Raw genomic sequence first — 20,971 nt, 5'->3', positions numbered from 1 at the left:
CGGCACAAAATTACACACAGCACCACCTAGTTTGGCCACCTAAATTCCGCCTTTCCCCTTGCACGTAGTTAAAAACTTTTCGTTTGCAATTTTTCTTGAGCTGGCAGAGCCATTATTTCTGGCATTTGCCCCCTGAATCCCGATTCGTGAACCCGTAGCACCCCGAAGCGCCACAAAACTCCAGCAAAATGGGGAGCATGTGCAACGTGCAGCGTCAACCGAAAAAACTCTATCAATTCCCAGAGTCGAGGGTAAATTTAAATGCGGCTTCGTCTGCTTTTTTGGTTCCTGCACTATTTTTGGGGGTTAATGTGGAAACTTGTGCACCAGAGGAAAAAAAAAACATCTGTCAGGGTTAAAACCATGTCTGGCCGAGAGCGGGTTAAAGTGGGGGCGAAAAAGCCAAAAAAAAAAGGAATAAAGTAAGCTGGCAGCCCCCAGAGAAAGCTGACAAATCTAAAGGCATTGCCTCCGAAAACTTTTGGATTTGTGTCAGCAAAGCTCCATCTCCCTCTCTCTCTCTATCTCTTTCCCCCAGCCGTCTATTTCCGGCTCACTCTAGCCATCTTTTTCGTCCACTCGTATGCGAGTTTAATTTTTGCTTTCAAAAACAAGACTGGTCGCAGAACGCATCAATCAACGGACAGAGATTGATGTGTGTCCACAGGCGGGTTAACAAAATCCACCTCCACCTCCTCCCACGCCAGCCACGCCCCCGCCGCCCGCTTAATTAGCCAGAAAGAAAGGGAAACAGAAACAGGGCAGCAAGAGGGTGAGAAGGCAAATCAAATCCAAATCCTTGGCCAAAAGAGCAGAATCATTCCCGATTGCCAGGCAATTCTATTACCAATAATTGAAACTTAAGCATGCCATTAGCTTTTGCTTTAGTTGGCTCCCAGGACATATAATCCCGCCCTCCCCCTGCAGCGACCAATCGGCCAACACTCACCCACACGGATACGGAGTAATGGGATCAGGTGGAGGAGGGGAAAGTCGAGGGAAGTTAGTGCCCAGACAAACATTAGCATGTATTTTTATCATTTATATGCATGGCAGGCACATGAAAGTCATCTTTATTTTATATACCCAACTTGGGGGAAAGTTATGCGAAGCAACGGAAAATGAGCGGCGAATACCCTTCGTAAAATATTTTCACTGGGCTGGGAATTGGTGTACAGATTTGGAACAAAGTAAGTAAAAGTGCCAGTGATTTCCAGTTTTCATGATAGCTTCATTTCGCCATTAACCGCCCTACTTTATACTATTGCACAAAGCATCAGAATATATAATGTTCCAGGCTAAAATCTCCCTCCCAGAACGTGGTACACTTTCAGGCTTCAAAAGTTAGGGCATCCCAACTGCACTTTATTAGGTGAGAAGGGACTGCGGGTCCTGTCGAGTCCTCGAGTCCTTGAGTCCTGGACTCCTCTGAGTTACGACCGCTGCGACAATAAACCGACGCTCGACGCCGTGACGTAATAGATTTTACGCGCCCATAAACATTCATAAAACATTCTTGACCGTAACTCACATAATCGTGTAATCTTTCCGCCTGTGCCACCCACTCGGTTTTGTGTTTCATTAAATAATTCATTTAATTTGATTTCGGTTTGGCGCTCCTCTCGTTATTTTTTTTATTCGCGCCAGCAAATCGATTAGGAATTCACATGTACATATATATGCGATGCATGCAGGATATATATCCTCGAAATATATGGTCCAGAGCGGAGCGTCCAGTGGCTTTTATGTTCGCATATCAACCCCAACTCAGTGCGCCCCTATCGGAATTTATTTGACGGCGTATCCAGTGCAAATTCACTCTGGATGAGAAACATCCGCATATCCCCCACCCCCCCTGCCCCTGGCAAACGCCGCCATAGCAGACGTACACTTCACAAAAAATGTAGCTTATGCTGAATTAGTTCATTTGGTTTTGGCCTAAAATGGAGAACAGAACAAATGACATTCGAAAAGACGCATAAATATTGAAAGTATCTTAAAGATACAAGTGAATGCCAGAGTTATACAACTATTAACTGTACTAAAAGGCTTTAATAGACCTATTAGCGATAGCCCCACAGTTTTAAATCAATATCGATGATATACCACCATTAAGTAATAAACAAATTTGTTCAACAGGAACAGGCATATTCTGCCAGTGAACTGCACCTATACCACGAATATATCTGTGGATATTTCCCCCCATATCTGTTTGTTTTGCCTCTAAATGGCTATTTGGTTCTCGTTTGCTTTTCGCTTGCCTCGCAGCTCGTGTTGCCTTGAATAACTTAAAACTGATTTAGTTGTTTTGGGACTTGCCATATTTTTATGGACCCTGTGCACGCTTGCTTTTTGCAGTGGCTCTCTAATCGGTTATTGGAGTGATCCATTTAACTGGGCGCTGAGTCCCAGAGTCCATGGGGCACTGGTGAGTCCATGGATGAGCCAACTAGTTGGCACATTGATTAGGTTACGTTTGCGAGCTATTTGCCACTTGCCCAGCCCAGCTTTGGGCTCGATTGTTGCAAGTAGTTTTCCGTCTATCTTGATTAGCAATTGACATTGAATTGATTTGCCCATAACCAATTTTGCAGCACTTCGTCCCCCCCCTTCTGGTGCTCTTCGTCAACCAGTCTTTGGAAGAAGCCTCTTCAGTTCTCGATGGCTCTTTGTTGGCTTTTGAAGGTCGTTGCTGGCTTAATTAGAAAAAAAGGCAGTCGGGCTTTTTCGAGAGGCGCACACTTTTGTTAGCATATTTTCCGAGATTTCCCCTTGATTTCTGTGTGCTTGAGGTGAGCACTAGCCGAACATCAATCAATTGGCTGAGACTTGTCTCAAGGTGGAGCTCATCCACCTTGATCTCGCTGCGAACCTCTCTCTGTGGAACAACGGGAAAATGGAAAATCGGAAAACGGAAAAATGGAAAATTGGAAAAGGGGCGGACTCAGCAGAAAATATTCGCTTTTGATGTCGGTGCAGAAAATGAGATGGGAACGTGTTTATCTAGTCGCAGGGCTGGTCTAATCAGCTGATGATGAGCGATGAGCTCGGCATTGTCCTCAGTTCGGTGTTGATTTAACCCTTGGGTGCCCATGCTTATGCCCAGGCCCATGTCCATACCCATTCATACACATCCTTGCGGGACACTTTGACTAATTAGTGCGCCAGCGGAAAATGATCAATTTGCATTTCACAGACGCCAATTACTATGGCCTAAATAAACTTGGGCACACAAACAAGCTGGGCGACTAGTGGAGGGGGGAAGGGGGTATAAACAAAGGATCTCGGAAAAGGGTTAAGGGATTCGCCTTTTTTCTTCTCCGACTTAACCCAAACAAATCGTAAATGGCCAAAGGTGAGGTGGCACATTTGAAGAAATTGAATTTTCAATTTATGGTTTCACTATCTCTGGCCCCTTTTTTCTCTCTCGGTTAACTGCTCGTGTAAGCTAAAAATTTTATCACTTGACAAAAACATAAATTTTCCCTTAGCCCCCTTCCGCACCCCCTTCAGACCATGTTGGGCCCCTTTAACCCTCGAACGGCCCAAGGCATGAGCCAAATTTTATGGCTTTGACGAGGTGAGTCGAGGGGCAGCGCTACTTCATATTCAAGTCCCGAAAGGCTAATAAAGCATAATTTAATGAAGCATATATGGCAGACGCTGGCCCAGGACTTCCGCTTTGTGTAAACAATAGTTTATAATTCGCACACACACACACTCGCAGGGCACAGCACACACACACACACACACACGCAAGGGGCAATAAAAGTGGCCCGGCAAAAGGGTTAAACACGCCGAGACTGAAATGAACAGGGAAAACAGGCCCACAGGGGCCGGGGAAGGGTTAAGGGAAAGCCAGGCGTTTTTCCTGATTGCGGGAAATACCCTTTCCCATCGAGAGGCTCACAAATAATTCAACAAATCGGGAAGTATTTTTTCTAATATGAGTGGTTTCAGCTTTCAGAATTTGAAAAATTAAATGGTGAATGCAGATTTAAATACTGTACACAATTTTATTTAATATTTGCTAAATTTTAGCACATTTAAAATAGGAATAAATATCTGTGCTCAATTATTTTTGGATTACTAAAAATGATTCGTAAAGGTGTTTGAAATTAGGCAGAACAAGAATTTATCCCCTGGCTTACTACGTATTATTGCATACTTTTAGACACCTTTGTATTTTTACAGCACTTCCTCAGTATTTTGAGATCTTTCCTTAGCTTTATAAACTAATTTAGGTGACAAGAAAATGAACCTTGAACAAGTGGAAATACCCAGGCTGGGTAGTTTCCTTAGGTCCGTACTTGCTTCCCGGGTTAAAGGTTTAAAGTGTCCGTCTAAAATATGTCCTGTGCGTGTGTGTGTGTGTGTGTGTGTTACCCAATGATCCCTGTGATGGTGTGTGTTTGTGTTAGCCCGACTGTCGCTCGCTTGAGCACGCCTACGTGCCTGAATCAAAGGCGGGAAAGGGGAAGGGGAAACGGGGAGGGCTCCTCTGAATAGGCCGCAAAAGGTCGTGATAAGGCCAGCAGCCAGGTGAATGAAATGAGGGCCCCAAGATGAGTGCCACAATTGAAAAACCTCCGAGTGGGCGCGGCGGACCGAGGGGTGGAAGGGAGGCGGTTCTACTACTGACCACTTTGCATTAAGTATGATTGCACTTGGTCGAGATCTGGCAATTATAGATATGCGCTATGAATGTGTCTGGCCTGCTAATTACTATGATGGGAACCATGGGGCTTCAAAACGGAAGGAGAACCAATATTTTTCATTTTAAGCTGTCGTATGCAATGGCTAACAATGAAAATATCTGCACTTTAATCTATTACTGGACTTTCAATTATCTAATTAGCAGACCAGGAATTACTTTATAGGTCAGAAAGATTCATGTACCAACCTCAGACTGACCACAAAAGAACTTTAAAATACCAAACGAGCTTGTTTTAAATTCGGGATAATATTTTGAATTTCTGTTCGCTGTCATCGGGATCGCGCTGTCCCCAGGACTCCCATCTGATGGACCTGCAGCGAAGGTCCCGAGCTATCCCAATCTGTCCGCTGTCACCTGTTTCACCTGTCCGCTGACCCCTCAAAAAACGAAAGAAAACAAAAGCAAACAGAAAAAAAGGTAAAATCCAGTCAAACCCCAATCGTTTTTTTGTGGCATTTAATTTGGCCACACTCGTGCGGACGGAGGGGGTTCTTTTTCGGGGTGTGAGAGGTCCGATCATAAAAACCAGAAGGGGAAAATGGCCCAAAAAAGGGAACCCCAAAGAAGCGCAAACACACATACACGCCGCAAAACGAGCAGCGACACAATATGCTTGGGCTTTCCCTTTTCCGATTTCCCCTTTTTTCCGCAACCACCCCTGCATTTTCCCGGCCAGTCTGTTCTTTACTTTTAAATGTTATTATTTTTTATCGCTGCGCACATTTTTCAATGCCCTTTCAATGGGCCTACCTAATTTTTAACCAAAAAAAAGAGAGACTGGTATAAATTGTAGTCCATCACTTTAAATTGTTTAAATTATATTTTAAAATTTCGACTTTCTTTGCCAAACTTTCGACTAAAGAATATTTGTAAAATATTGATGTCCCTTTATCTGACAATTATCCATATTTCCCCCGACTAATTCTTATTCATTTGAGTATGATTCCCATTAATGAAACAGAGTATCTTGCAGTTCTGTCGCCTTAAATAATAATTTATCTGGCTTTTTGTCTTACTTTCTCGCTTTATGGATTCCAAACCCTTTCGCTCGCCTGGCTGAAAACAGCAAAATATGCTTTTTTCCAGCAACACCTTTGTGGAACTGAGTAGGTTTATTGCCGCCTTTTGTCTTTGGGTCCTTCGGTTATGTCCTTTGGTTCCTCGTACCGAGCCCTCTTTTGTGTCTTGTGTTCTGTGTTATGTGTTTTCTTTTTGCTCGGACACCTTTTCGACTTTCTGGCCACATTGTGTTGATTTTCGCAAGGAGCCAGATAGACGGGTCCTTCCTTCCACCTCCTGTTTGCGTTTCTTTCTTGGTGCTGACAGGTAACTCAGATTACCTGAGAAAGTTAAACAACTCGAATAAATTCTAGCATGAGTGTGCACGGTGCCGATATAAAGGGTTTAATATTTACTTAAATATTTTGTGGGGGATGCATTTGGCGTGATCAACAATATCTGTTGCCTACTTTTCGGAGCTGTGAGAAATAATAATAAGTACATTTCTTTCAATTCTCTCACTTTCTTTATGATCATTTAATTATAAAAGAGAATTGAATACAATTATGGTTAGGAACCAATTATGGTTTATAACATGCTAACGAATTCAGCTTTCCTTTAATTCTAATTCTAGTAAAGATCCAAATTGGATTAACTTGTTTGTCATTCAGGTACTTAATCTCAAGTGCGTTACTTGTAGCAATTCAAATATTCTTAAAGAATTTCCACCTTCAAGTCTTTGCACGTTCTGATTGCAATTTGATTTAACGAAAATCGCTTGTGAAAAAGGCTTTTACAAGTGCAGCAAGAGGGCACCGACGATATCCTTTGGATTCAATCTGTTTTGCATATTGAATCAATAAGAGATTTAAGCCGAGATGCAACGGGAGATGACCAGCTTCAATCCGTCTCTCTCAGTTCCAATGGCTGCCCTTTTCCCTCGCCTTTTCCATTTCCATTTGCGGTGCCTGCAGCTTTTTATGGATAATCGATGCTTAAAGTCGAGAGTCGAGTGGTAAAAAAGTGCCACCCTTGCAGTTCTCTGGTCGAGACGTACTCAAAGGAGGGCGGTGAGTGCGGGGAAAAGGACGAAAGGCGAACAAAAACCTAACGACAGCTTAATCCTTTTAAAACTGAGACCACATAAAAGCTGCAGAAACAACAACAACAGCAGCAAACAGAGAAATAAACCGCAAAGCGGCAAAAAAGTAAGGAAAAAAGTAAGAAAAGCTGGGAAAAGCGAGGAAAACTGAAGAAATCGACGACGATGGATGATGGGCGATGAGAACAATAAGGTGCTTGAGAGAAACACCCATTTCCCGCCCGCTTTTCCACCCCCATTCCTCCTTCTCCACTGCCACGCTTTCCCACCTATTTTCCACATCCCAAGGCAAAGAGTTGAAGCGACAGCGTGACACAATAAAGACAACCCACGCCACAGGCAGGGTGTAATAACTATAAAAATAAACCGATGACAAAAAAGAAAAACCAAACAGAAACGGAGACGGGGCAAAGCCAAAAACAGACAGCGAAAAAGTAAGCCCAGAAAAGGGATTAAGTGGGAAAAACGGGGAGCTATAGCTTCCCTTGGCCAGCAAGAATACCTAGGAAAGCCCCCCTCGGCGAAAAAGCATTTTGTCCATGAATTTCCTTAACTTTCGCTGAAAAAGAGCCACAAAAATTTGGGAAAACAAATCTGTTCCTTTCACAAATTTACAATTTGTCCATTATCGCCAAAAAGGAAGTGTAAAGTCGAAAGTCGAAAGCTGAGCCAAGGCTTATCCAAAAAAAAAAAAAACCATAAAGATGTAAAATTGTCATTTGATAGGCGATAAAAAGTAGCTTAATAGTTTTTACTAGCGTACATTATAAAATAAAAACAAAAATACCATTGTTTGCCTCGCACAAAAGCTTACATTTTTGGCAGCTTTCTATATTTTCTCTTAATAAATCTGTTTGGAAAATCACATCATGACCAACATCTTCGACTTGCCGTTGTTTATTTTTCTTTTGTCTCAAATTAGATTTCAAGTCTGGGGTACAAACTCAGCTGCAAACAACTTCTGTTCTGTGGCACTTATTTGTTTTTCCTGGGAGCCATTAAATATTGAGCAACACTTGAAGTGCAGGTCCTTTTCCTCGATCTCTGGACTTCTCCCCAAGTTCCTGGGCCATAAAGCGTAGCAAATTTGTTGCTCTTAAGATGCTCATAATCGGTTTTGCCAGGATACAGCACACACCCGCACACAAGAACACTTTATGGCCTTAAAGCTGTATTTTGGCCAGGAATTTTCACCTAAATTGATTATTAGACGGCAGAGAGGAAGAAGTGATGGCGAAACTTTCTAAATTTCAACACGTACACAAATCCCATAACAAAGCCTTTTAATGGCAGCCAGGAAGAACTAACAAACCACATTAGCAGAGGGATTGGATTGGATTTGGTTGTGGGGCTCTGGGTGCTACGCTCTGGATGCTGTGTTTTGGGTCCGGGAAAATCTAACTAAAGTTGCCACGCATATTTGCCGAGATTTGCTACACAACAGGAAGACATTACACACATCCTGCCAGCGGACAAATCCAATAATAAATCCAGGACACTTAACGCCTTGGCCGCAGCCACCATGACCCACAAACTAGCTAAGGGATTGCCCGAATCCTGGGGAGCGGGGATCAGAATGGAGCTGGGCAAATTTGAGTTGGCCAAGTTTCCCAAACGGGGGATGCAAATCGCCGAAAACCCAGCGAAGCGTCAAGGAGCTAAGGACTCTTGGGGAAGCGGGTCGAACCACTAAGGATAGTGCCGCAAATCCATATCACCCATTTTCAGGGCTCTCTTTTCCACACCAGGACACTGAATTTTCCTTGGCTTATTTCGGTTCAATTGGCTGAGCTATAAGCTGGGAATAAAGTTGTTAACAACACTCGTATCGATCGAATTTACATAAACTGCAACTATTGGATCTTTATGTTTTACTATTTTGTAAACCAAATAAGAGCGTATTGCCTGAAAATGGCATACAAATTGTAAATATCCATTAACTTTAAAATTGATAACTGTTTTGATTTGATTTGAAATAAAAAGAAACGTTTAAGAAACGTTGCCGTAGTACAAAAATTTACCAGTCTTTTTATGACTACAGTGTGCTAATAGTTGGTGTCAGCATCATAGGGCATCGCCTAGTCCATTCGATCCGTTTTCCTACTGAGTTGACATTTCCGGATTTTCGGTAATTTAATTGAGCTTGCGGTCACAGCGCCGAGGAATCATGGCAAATTACTTGATTCTGATTTGATTTGTCCGGATAACAACTCGCCCGATTCGGGCTTCCCCCATCCCCGGGACTTATCCGCCCCTTTGCCGGCGCCAGAAGATGATTTTCTTTTGTTTCAAGTGGCCGCAAACACTTTTGGCCAGAAGGGCGCATCCTTTTTGCCATGGCAATGGCTAAATGATTGGACCAGGATGGGAGTGCGATTGGCAGTAGGCTCGTCTGATTGCCCAAAACTAATTTGAATTTTATTGATTCGATTCGCGGTACTGGAGTCAAGGAGTCCCTGCCAGCTTTTCGCCTGTCCTAATCCCTGGCAAAAGGATTGTGTCCCCAGCTGAATGCTTTTGATCCGCAATTTCTGGCCTCGTTTCCTCCTTTTTTAATATGCCAAATTGTCTTTTAATGCGATAAACGCATATGCTCATTGAAATCGCATTATCAACGCGTCACTCGGATGTCCTTTTGGGGAATTTGCATGCATTTATACCCGTAAGTAGCTTAAGTCGATGTGACAAATTTTTGTCCTCTTTTCGGGATGCCTGTTGACACAGCTCCGTCTCCTTTTTAGGTATGTGTGTGCTCAAGGACTTAGGCTAGTTTCGGCCGGATTATCGGGATTTTCGGAGCTATGCTTTTGGATCGGAGTGCTACACCTCAGCTTAAACTTTTCACTGAACTCTCGAAGACCCCGTTGACGTGGGCAAATAGACCCTGCTCTACGGCTATAATATTACGAGTAATTACACAGGAGAAAATGAAATTTGATTAATTCAATATTTGCACTGGCTTTTCCCCCTCGAAACGTGCTGAAGCGAAAGTTTCTCTCGGGTGTGTGTGCGTTGTGTGTGTGTGAATTTCCATGTTTGCTTGGCTAATAAATTCCGAGAGCAAAAGTAATCAAATAATTGCAGAATATACAGAAAGAGAAACACGCACCCACATACACATGTTTTTCGCCATGTTTTATTGCCATTTTATTTCATAAAATTTACGAGCCACAAAAAGTTTGCCACTGCCACCGGAAAAGGCCCAAACACACAATGAAAGTGCCCAGAAGATGTAGTGAAAGTGGAAGCAGTTTGCCAAGAATAATAAAGTTGAACAAAGCACTACGAGTCTATCAGTCAAAAGTGGCGGAAATCGTGTTTTTTCTGTTTGCTGGTAACTTAATATTGATGACTCTGCTTAGAGGATCCCCGTATCTCCCGCTCTGGATGGTAAAAACCCAATAATCCTGACAAATCGCGCTCAATTCTATGGCTAACCAAGCGACATTCGCTTTATGACGCGCACTTTATACTGTAGAAATTAGGATAACTTACAACTTGGTTATTCCGCTCAAAAGATGCATTTGATAGGAAAAGTTTTTAAGTTGACCTCGATGGATAGTAGACGGTTGCTGGTGGTTGTGTGAAGTACGAGCAAATGAGTCATGCTATTAACAGGCTATGTTATTCAGAACGCTTTCAAATATTTAAATACTTGCGCTCCAATCGTAATATTTATTTCCGGGCTCCACTTTACGTTTATCGCGCATTAAAGAAACCTACTTGCAACACACTTCGTTTGATTTTTATTCACTCAGAAATGTGTACGTGTGTGTGTCGTGGCGAAAGGATTCGAGTTATTTCCTTTACAGCCCATTCCAGTTCCCGTCCCGTGGTCGTTTTGTGATGTCTGAAATTTCATTTCGCACGACTCGTGCATATCGAATTCGCCCTTTTTTTTGCTGGGGCCACCACGTTCGGGGATCGGAATCCTGGTCGAGGACCCCCAAGGAACGGGGCCACCCACATTGTCACTTTTGTGTGCCTTCTACGTGCGGTTGATTGATGGATTCGCTTGTTTACTTGTCAAGCCGCAACAAGAATGTACATTCGGGTTGAGAAAAGTGCGGGCGGGCAGAGGGGAAAAGCGGTAAAGCGGTAGAGCGGGAAAAGGGGAGAAAGCTGGGGCGAACGGATTTCAAAATAAGCAATAGTCAGCAGTAATCGTGATATATCATATTGCAGACCGTAGGGGAACAGCAGCCGCATGATGTGGGTCTTTTTCCGCCTCGATTTCAGTTTTCCCGCTCCAAAACTCTGCTGTTTTTTCGCCCCCGTTTTCCTTCTTCTAAATTTTTCCCTGACAGCTGCCGCGAGGCATTTTAAGAATAAATTTTAAAGCCGGCAAATGTAAATTCCGACTCGAGCGGAGACATAAATCATAGCAATTCATTGCCCCGAGCACGCACTCCCGGGCCATTGACGCCAAGACAAAGCGCTTCCTGATGGGGTTAAATTGGCCAAGGACTCGGGGGAGCCGCGGTAATCGGGCTCCAAAGAACGCTCAGAGCGCCAAAGTGACACTCACGTTTTACGGGCTTTTAAATACAATTCTGTTGCAATTTTCATTTCCGAATGATCCCCGAACGAACAAATCACACTTGAATGAATTGGGTTTTCTTTTTATTGAACTAAAGTGCAAAATCTCTTTATGTTGACTATTTATGCGATTCAATGCAAGAGTAAGCCATTATTAGACATATTGGTTAATGGTGTAATAAATGAATACCATATTGAAATTGTTAATGAAAATCAAAATAAACTAATGTTGGAAAATTTTACAATCCAAAGATGCAAAAAATGAGAGCAAGTTGTATTTTTGAGGAGTAAAACTTTATCTCTGATTTTTCCTATAAATTTCGTGAATTTTTTCATCGTAAAAAAGTGTAAGGATGACTTTATACTTGTGTTATACTTTCTTGGACTTAAAGTGCAAGTGTTAAAAGCAATTTAGCATAAACTTCTCGAAGGGAGACCGTCCGCCCTGAGTTTAGCTCTATTCGGACTGTCAGCGGATAAAGTTTTTGGGGAACATGAAAAACTTATTCTCCACACAATCTTTAATAATTTGCACCCGGACACATTCCGAGATGATCTAATAAACTTGCCTGAATGTCAGCAAAATCCCATTTGGAGTGGCTCAGAATGGCACTGGCCTTTCAGTCTCGCATTTCCATTTCTGTGCGTGTTGCTTGAATCTCATTACAATTGCAAAGGAAAGCAGGAAAGGCGGGGAAAAGCCACGCAGCCAGTTTCCTTGAGGCCAAGAATACGCATTTCATTTGCAAGAAGCCAGCGCCACTAGTTCTCCCATTCCCCGACCCCCTGAACTAGCCGGGGAAAACTCAGAAAAGCCATCTAAAAGTTAATTACAATTGCCTCAGCCAGCTCCGCTGCAACTTTAACTGCCGCAACGAGTTCGCATTAAGCAGAAACGAGGCAAGCGAAAAAAGGAGCACGTGAAAAAATGGGAAAAGTGTGCTATGCGAAGTGGAAAATACCCTGGAATGCTGAAAATAGGCATCTATAAGAATGCATTGAAGATGTGCCCGGAATACCTGTTGGCAGGTATTGAGGAGCAAAAAATGTTGTCAGTGTTGGATAATTTGAAAAAGTATATTGAATAATATGCAGTGAAAATAGATCCGTCGGACTCAAAAGGCAATACTTGTGGCACAGTTTTAGACGGCTTTATGGCTTCTTGTTGTTGTGTTTTGAAACTAAGCTTCTGTGTCCTGAATAATTACTAGTGAATATGAGTTAAAGCTTTGATTTTGATCAGATATACATTTTAACGTTTCCTATCATAATGGGATAGTTTTTTCCCAGCCTATCCAAGCTTATGCTACGACACAAGCCGTGAACCTTATCCGGCGACTTTGGTATCCTGCCAGGGTATCCCGAAAAAGCCAGCCCGCAATGGAGCTCACCCGTAAGCTGTGCCAGTGGCGGGAGCAGTAATGTCAGAAGTAACTGGCAGTGCCAGTATCTAAATGCTGCAGTTTTCGCTGCGAAGGGGGCGTATAAATATTAAAAAGAAAATCTGCTACATGGCTACGTGCGACGCATTTCAACGCAGCCAACGCGACCTAAGTGAACGCCTGCCCCTCCCACATTCCCGCCCATGTTCCACACACACACGCACACAAACGAGTATGCAAAGGGGGTGGGTGGTGCAGAAGATACCCAGCAGGTCGGTCAGAGGGAAAAAATGAAGAGAAATTTACTTTGACATATTTTTGTGCTTAGCAAAGCAAATACTTTCATTATTTTTGCTGTTGGGCACAAATTTTCCTCTCCCGCCCACTTTTATTCGACCCGCAGGAAAAGCAGGCAAAAAGAAAGGAGCTGCATTTGAGTGGCTTAAAACATTCTGCGGTCCACACCCCCAACTTGACTGGAAAATGGCGGAAAATCCGGGCCGGTGGCGATCGGGGGTGGGACAAAGGTCCACCCAATGACCTAAACGTGGTCGGCATCTGTAGTAATTTGGCAGCGTTTTTCGCCTCTTCAACGGCGCTGATTTTAGATAGGTCACGAAAAAGTTACCGAAAACCAGAGTGCGATTAGAAATTTTCATATCTATCGATTATTTGTGGCATCGTAAAAGCGCTAAAGAGATTTACAGAATTATCAATCCATACCATAGAAAAAAAGAAAGCTTCCAAATTGTAGAAAGTAAACTTAAATTGATTCCTAACAAATTGACCATAAAGTTTTGTAGGAAACTTTGGTTATTGCTTAAGGAATAGCAAAAATCAATATTGAGTTTTGGGTCTTGAGATTTAAATATTCAAAGACATCTCCTGCAGAACAAAGAATGGGGTTGTATAAAGACAACATAAATATATAAATCATTTAAAGAAAACTGTAATTTTCATAGCTAATAGTAATACTTAAAAATCTCTGTTAACTGCATTCTTTTTTCTCTATATTTTCAGATCGTCGAGTGTCTATGAGGACAGCTGAAAGTATTTTCTTTTTTTTTTTGGGGGGCGCGGCTCCAACTGCCCCACGCCGACGCACGCCTACAGGAGCAAGTGAGACGGCAGACAGAGCGACTAAGAGGGCGACAAATGTGCAAGCGGCGGTGAGTGAGCGGATTCGGATTCGGTTTCCGGATTCCGGGGGGCTGAGAAGGACGTAAAGGCGCTGAAGGACGCAGGAAGAAGGCCATGGATTGGTCCCGGTGGCAAATGGCCAGAGAAAGAGCTGGCAACCCTGGACAAGTCAGGAACAACCCTGGGCGCAAGGATTGCGATCGCGAGACCCGATTGGAGTGGTTGCCCAATTGATTCGTTGCGGCGTCACACGTAGGTTCTATCAGTCAGTCAGTCAATCAATCAGTCAGTCAGTCAGTCACCCACTCAGTAAATCAATCGTGCCACAGTGCTCGGTTATCGTTGTCCCCTACATCATCAGTAAAAAGCAGAAATACAATACCAAGCGATCAAGACATGCACATTACTGTAAATACGCCAAACTCAAAACTAGTTTCATAAAAGTAAAAAACCAAAAACCAACAACCAAAACCGAAAAACCAAATTGAGAAAGTGCAGTGCTCAGTGTTTACCGACAAAGGAAAAAGAGGCGGCGTGGAATATCGAGTGGGGAAACTTCGAAAGTGAGAGGGCGGCCGGGGGCTGCCCCGGAAAAGAAAATCTTCAAGATCAACGACAACGAAATCAACCAGAAAATCCACTGTAACAAGAACAACAACAGCATAACGCCCCCAACACTGCCAATGACATTGCCATTATCAAGAACAACGTTCGTTCATCATCGTTCGTTTAGATTTGACACAAGTGAGTCTAGCTTATACCATATCATACTATCTATCTATTCTATCTATTAGGAGGTGTCCCTTGAATTTAAAACTCGAGTTCCGTGGCCTAAAGGTATCAAAGTTACTATAATATTGATACCTTTAGTCTACTGACATGGAGTTTTTGTTTTCGTGGAACTTCGGTATGCATTGTAAGCACTGTTAGTTATAAGTGAACTGTAAATATTATCCCTCGTCAAAATCTAGTTTTCATACATATAAGACTTAAACTCTTGCCGCATCATAAACATTCAAAAGTTTTAAGGAAGAGCACTTCTTACTCTTAGAAGATCTTTATGAATGTGTAATTCATATTTCAAACATGGATAGCTATATTTGCTAATTGTATATATATATTTCCTGTCTAAAACCTAGTTTCCATACATTTTACGGATGAGCCACATCTCCAAAACCAATTCTACTTTGCTTACAGCTGCTTTTGCTGTAGCATGTTAATCACGTCCAAGAAATCTTGATGAGTGAATTATTAGTTGGAACTAAACACGTTATCCAGAACTGTTTCGTGATTAAACACTATTCATCCTGAAGTTGCCGTGAGAAATTCAATTAATATGATTTACCTGTTGATTACCTGCCAGAATTGGTTTTAATACCTAGACGAGTTTGTGATGTGAAAATTTTAATGTGAAAATGTGAAATTTATGATAAATTTATAAAATACATTTAAAGGATAAAAATACCTAAAACGAATAAAAAAAATTAAAGACCACAAAATAAATTCGTTATCACAACATATACACTGTATGATCGTGGAACTAGATTATGCATGTCCCACAAAGTAAGTGATTTAGGGATCTCGGTGAAATACTCATTAGCGCGTCGAGCTGATTACTGAATAGCCCTTAGTGATTAGCGACTAGTGTCAAGTGCCATTAATCAGAGTTGCTTTCGATGAATCACTTAGCCGACAGCTGCCGCGAATGCACTCGTTGCAAATGTGGCGCGTCGGAGGGCGAGTTGCACTCGCCATCCATCAATTAGTTGAGCACTTGCCACCCACCACCCAGTTGCCCACCCACACAGCATATTCGTTTACTCAGGCGCAACCCCGCAGGGGAACTCCCGCGTGTCCATTCCCTATCGCAATGGCAATCTGCAATCTGACAAATCAAATCTTGTATGCAAAGCAGCCGAAGCAAAGCGGCAACTGGCGACACGAGCAGCAGCAAAAGCAACAAGGCGACGAGCAATTTGTACGAGCATTTGTGGCAACAAAACGCTGGCACGCAGGCGAGCAGGAAATAAGGCAAGCTGGAGAGCAGGAAATCAGGCAAGCAGTAAGACAGGCAAGCGAAGTGAAAGCACGCAAGTGAATTGGAGACAGAGCGAAGCAAAAACAAAAGCATAGACGCAGCAGAAAAGCGCACAAGCCAAAGTATCGAAAGCAGAAAGCAGCAGAAAAAGTACCAAGACGGAAAAGTAGTGTAATAGTCAAATCAGATAAGAAAGTTAAAGTTAGTAAAGTTAGGTAAGGCAAAGAAGATTTCGTAGGCTAACAAATGCTGCAAAGCACTAGAAAAGCAAAAGCACGTAAGCACATAGAGTAGAAATAGATATTTTTAGAAGAAAGAAAGCGAACCAGCGGATGAAAGCAGGATCCAGAAGAAGAAGACTAGTCGGAAGAAGACAGCAAGAAAGCAGGAGACAGAAGAACTCGCAGACAAAGCAAGTTAGCAAGCAAGCACATATAACAAAAAGAATAGCAGAAAAGCAAGATAGCAAGCAGTATACCGAGCAAGATAGCCTTCTTCCAAAGCATAAGTCAAAGAGTCAAGTAACCGATAAGGAAGCGAACGCAAGCAGATTAGCAGAAGAGCCAGTTAGCAAGAAAGCAAGTAAGCAATACAGGGAGCAGGAGACGACGACTAAATAGTTGCGTGACCAGCGCGCTTTGCACACTAAACAGCGTAATTGGTCATAAAGCGACTGCTGCGAATGCCCCGCACCGCGGACTAACCGACCGTTTACGGCAATTACGAACCGGAGCAGAGGAGGTGACAAGCAATTAGGCGGGTGGTAGGCGGCGGAGGGGGGTCGGCCGGCCCCCCCAACCCCGGATGTATAAGCCGGACACGCTTACGCGCCGCGGCAGCCTGAGATCCCTGCGCAGCGCCCCGCTCCTGAGCACCGTGCTCGAAAGCACGCTTTCACTGACCCGCATTCACCCGATCGCCTCCTTGGAGCTACCCGGCCTCGACTATGCGGTCCACTCGCAGTCGGCCTTTGGCGCCTACGGGCTAGCCCACCCCCGGGATCTAGCCACCTGCACCTCGTTGCGCAGCGGCCTTGCGGCGATCACCGCGGCGTCCGCTTCCGCCGCCGGCGGCGTTTCCCAGTCGCAGAGCGCCCTCCTCGGGCGGTACGGCCCCAACGCCTCGATTCGCCACGGAGAAAGAAAGATTGTCCAGCCGAAACGGTAGGTCCTCGCTATCTATAAGGTCACCACACCACAAGGTAGAGTCCCAGAAATAGGGACTAGAATCATACGTCATGAGTGGTCTAGTATATCATATCTAGTTAGTGCTTATCTGGGGTCAGGTCCTAAGGACTTACGAAAGAATAACTTTTTATAAGTGGATTCACAGCATCCGGTTTACCATTTAATTGCTTTGTTTTAATCGATCTGGCTATCAAGAGATAGAAAAGCATATAATAATTGGTACATATTGGAATAGCCAACAGAATGCAAGGGGTCTTCCCTTCTGGTCATCGAGATTAGCTGCTCAACAATTCGCGGCTAGAGAACAGTATAATAATAAGTGAATTTATCTTATTTTGCTCTCTAAAATATATCGTTCGATTTACTAGTATCAAAAGGCTCATACAACGGCTCACAAACGGCGACATAAAATAGCCAAGGTAAGAACTTAAGCTATGCTTGAATTACTGCCAGTCCCTGACGGGACTCCAGCGCTTCAGGTTTCCGTCCCAGGGCAGATCATCGATATTCGCCTGGGCGGCGATTGCGGCCTTCACTCGATTCGAAAACTCCACTGGGGACTCGTCTTTGCATCGGCTGAGTGCCGGCATGTACCAGACATCGCAGCAAATGCACCACGAGCTGACCACCATCAGCATGTATCTGAGCATAGAGTGTCGGGTGCTGTCCCAGTAGGCCTCCCCGAATCGGCGATCGTATCGAATGGCCACTGGATAAACGACGTCGCTGACCGCGAAGCTACCCTTCTTGAACTGCATTACGGCGGTGTTGTTGATGCAAGTGCCCTCGGGGAAGAGCAGGACCGGCGGCCGGTCCTTCATGGAGCAGTGTAGGCGGAGCACCAGACCCAGAGCCTCACGATCGGCCAGTTCCTTGCGGTCGAACCACATGTGGTGGGAGACCCTGGACAGGGCGCGCTGCAGGACGCCCAGGATGCCGGTGTGGACCTGGCCCGTCAGCGAGTAGTTGGCATCGCACATCAGCACCAGGACGTCTAAGGGGCTCGTGTGATTGCACACACAGATGCCCTTGGTGGGCCGGTACTCCGTGTTGTGGAATCTCCGGATCATCGGCAGGCAGGCGGCCGTGATTCGGAAGCACTGCCGCAATACCAGCTCCACCAGCTTCTTCTTGAAGCACCAGTCGGGAATGTGACCTAGCAGCATTGAGACTCCACTGATCATGAACAGGCACAGCCAGCAGGCAATGGTCCTGACGGGCAACAGCAGTACGTAGCGTGTAACCCATCCCAGCAGCCAGGCCGTCCTTAAACGCCAGTTGAGGTATCGATTCCTCTGACGAAGGTTGCGGGTCAGCAAATTCCATTCCCCAGCTGGCGAAGGTGGGGCCACAAACCTCTGGGTCACTTCGTCCTCGAGCACCAAGCCCAAGCCGGCGGTTATGAAGTCGCAGCACTGCTCCACGCGGATATTGAGCCGATTCTTGATCGGCGGCGAGAGCAGCTGATCCATGCCATCGCCCTTATTTCCGACCGCCCATTTTTGGCCCAGGCGGCACCGTTCTTCGCGAGCTCGCCTCCTTCGAGTTTCCGCCAATTGATTGCCTGTCCAGGCGAAGAGCAGTTCCAGGACATCCAGGTAGCGGCACTGCAGCCAAAAGAAGGACGCCCACAATAGGATGCCCAGGAAGACCAGTTGAATTAACATAGCTGTTGAAAGTTGAAAAAGTTTTACAAATTTAAGAGAAATGTAGCTCCTGGTTTTTACCTCCTATCGACAACAAAAATCTATTGAGTCTTGACAGCAATGACACGGGCTAAAAAGCCAATATTTTAAACTTATCCATAACAATAGCATTGGTTCTAGTGCGGATTAGAGGTATTTAAGAAAAGGGTTGTCGATAAGAACTTCCAGCCCGATAAAAATTTGAGTAATTCTTGATGAGCTGCATTAATGCGAGTATATACGAGTTAACCCACAAATTTCGCAATTAAAGTCCTAATTCAATTTGGCGCCGACTTTTTGGTCTTTCCTCACATTTTTCCGTTTTCCGCGTATATATATATTTTTTTTTTTGCAAGCGCCCAAAAGACTTGATTTATTTAGCCCGAGATGTGAAGGAAAAATAAGAAAGCGAACAAGAAACTTTGCCGTCGACTTCCCTTTTTTTTGGCTGCCAGTTGGGTTTGAGTTTTTGGGTCTTTGGGTTCGGCGTTTTGACTGGGGTCTTAGCCCATATTTTGTTTTTTCATATGGCAATAATTCAATTATGCCATAACAAGGCCGCAAAATGTTTGCCTTCGGGCGACCCGAAATCACTTAAAAACCACAGAAACTTCTGGCTTTGTTAATTCGTTAATTAAATGGGGTTTGCGATTTCGCCACCGCTCCTCGAGGATTACGCAATGAGCGATGATGACGATGGCTTGGCGGTATGTTGGCATGATGGTAAGATGGTGGTGCTTCCTTCCGCTGCCCTCCATTGATTACATTGGCTGGCAACAATCTTGGCTTATCAAATGCAAACAACGGCGACAGGCAACGTCAACGTCAACGACAACTCATTTAGGCCCAAGCCCGGGCCCTTAATTAGCATAGAATGTGTTTTAAAAAGCCACTTGAGCTAAACATTCAAAACACCTACAGGGTGTTTTCCCCAGCCACCAGACACCAACCTCCTGCCTCATCCTCATCCCCATCCCCACTACCTGTCTCGCGCTTTTCCTCGCTTTTCCACTTTTCCAGCGACAACGACAACGACCTTAGGCGCTTTCTGCGCGGGAAAGTATCTGCGTGGCACAGTTTGGCAAGTCTGAGGCCGGACAGATTTAAATACCCTAACTGCCGAAAGCGAGGAATTTAAATGGCACCAGCTACTGGGGCAGAGGGCTGGCCATCCGAAGATTCGCAGATCCTCCGTAAACGTCCGGGAAACAATGTAATAGAGTCAAGTCCTAGATATGAAGAAATTACCGCTTTCTGAATAGGGATTAAGTCGATGGTAAAATTTGAAATATGGCTTGACAAAAATTGGCCTTCAATTTTAAAAGACCCAACATGATCTAATTAGCACCGAAATAAAAGTTAAAAGCATTAGATTTTCGGCGTATTATCTATATAAGCTCAATTAACTTTAAAAATCCCGTTCTTTAATTTCTTAACCATGCCGATTCTTCAGTTCAATTCTTCATACAAGCAATACAATGTACCTTTCGCTGGTAATCACCACACTAACCAGTAACCAATAACCAGTAATGCCTGCATTACCACCATTGCTGGCGTCCCATAGACCAATTCGCATACATTCAGGTAGGGTATCCGTGTGTCGGTGTCGGCGCAGCAGCGACCGCGGCAGCACGTGACGCTCAAGTGTTGGGATAAGCATTTCCGCTCTTCAGACGCTACACGAAAAAAAGCGCCCCTCTTGTGACAAAGCGCTTGTTGTTGTCGCGGAAAAGCGGTGGGAAAGCGTCTGGCGAGCGGAGGGAGGGTGGCAGGGCAAATGAGGGAGCACAAAATTAAATTGTGACGCTGGCGCTGCGACACGCCCACATGACGAGGCGCCGCCACGCCCACCTGCCATTCAAAAGTAATTTAGCGTTTAAAAAACATTTTTCTGCCAGGCTTTTAAAAAGTTGCGCGTAATGCGAGTGTGTGTTTGGGTATTTGCGTGCTTTGCGCAGGTGAAAAAGCGAACCAGTGCTCGGAAAAGCCGCCACTCACTCACCTGGCTGTTGTAGCCACGTTTCGATTTCGATGTCGTCGTCTGTCTGATCCGCCTGATTGTATGTTGTAATGGCTCGGTAAAGGAAGCGAAAAAACCAACTGCCTTCGAAATTTTTGTGCTTATTGACTTTGACGTTTCACCAACCGGCTACGTGAGTGTATTTATCAAGGAGTGAGCTGG

General features: G+C 44.3%; 2 protein-coding genes across 5 annotated transcripts in view; one reads left to right on the top strand and one right to left on the bottom strand.

Annotated features, from left to right (window-relative positions):
* The window catches only part of LOC27206581 (innexin shaking-B), a 152,582-nt gene that overhangs the window by 66,358 nt on the left and 65,253 nt on the right, over positions 1 to 20,971 (top strand). For 2 of the 3 annotated variants that reach the window (XM_016180925.3, XM_016180924.2), the window contains exons 2-3: positions 13,760 to 14,131; positions 15,795 to 17,080. In XM_016180925.3, the coding sequence (XP_016040206.1) occupies positions 16,722 to 17,080 (359 nt within the window). In that variant the 5' untranslated portion in view covers positions 13,760 to 14,131; positions 15,795 to 16,721. Of the gene's footprint in view, positions 1 to 13,759; positions 14,624 to 15,794; positions 17,081 to 20,971 lie in introns of all 3 variants that reach the window. The other variant, XM_016180923.3, reaches the window with a different exon arrangement.
* On the bottom strand, positions 17,418 to 20,924 carry LOC6739869 (glycerol-3-phosphate acyltransferase 3). 2 transcript variants are annotated; one of them, XM_016180960.3, is made up of 2 exons: positions 20,792 to 20,924; positions 17,418 to 18,773 (listed from the first exon to the last, which is right to left on the bottom strand). In XM_016180960.3, exon 2 carries the CDS (start codon positions 18,769 to 18,771, stop codon positions 17,548 to 17,550), a length of 1,224 nt encoding a protein of 407 aa, XP_016040213.1. In that variant the 5' UTR covers positions 18,772 to 18,773; positions 20,792 to 20,924; the 3' UTR covers positions 17,418 to 17,547. The 2 variants fall into 2 exon arrangements, with proteins under 2 accessions (XP_016040213.1, XP_016040214.1); XM_016180961.3 differs by lacking the exon at positions 20,792 to 20,924 and adding an exon at positions 18,832 to 18,957.

Source organism: Drosophila simulans, chromosome X, assembly GCF_016746395.2.
Source record: "Drosophila simulans strain w501 chromosome X, Prin_Dsim_3.1, whole genome shotgun sequence".
Taxonomy (NCBI): Eukaryota; Metazoa; Arthropoda; class Insecta; order Diptera; family Drosophilidae; genus Drosophila; species Drosophila simulans.
Note: the sequence above shows the minus strand (reverse complement) of the source record. Positions and strands in the feature narration are given on the sequence as shown.

What these genes read in the sequence shown, in the direction of transcription:
- LOC6739869 (XM_016180960.3), bottom strand. Translation starts at nt 18,771, where the DNA reads ATGTTAATTCAACTGGTCTTCCTGGGCATCCTATTGTGGGCGTCCTTC.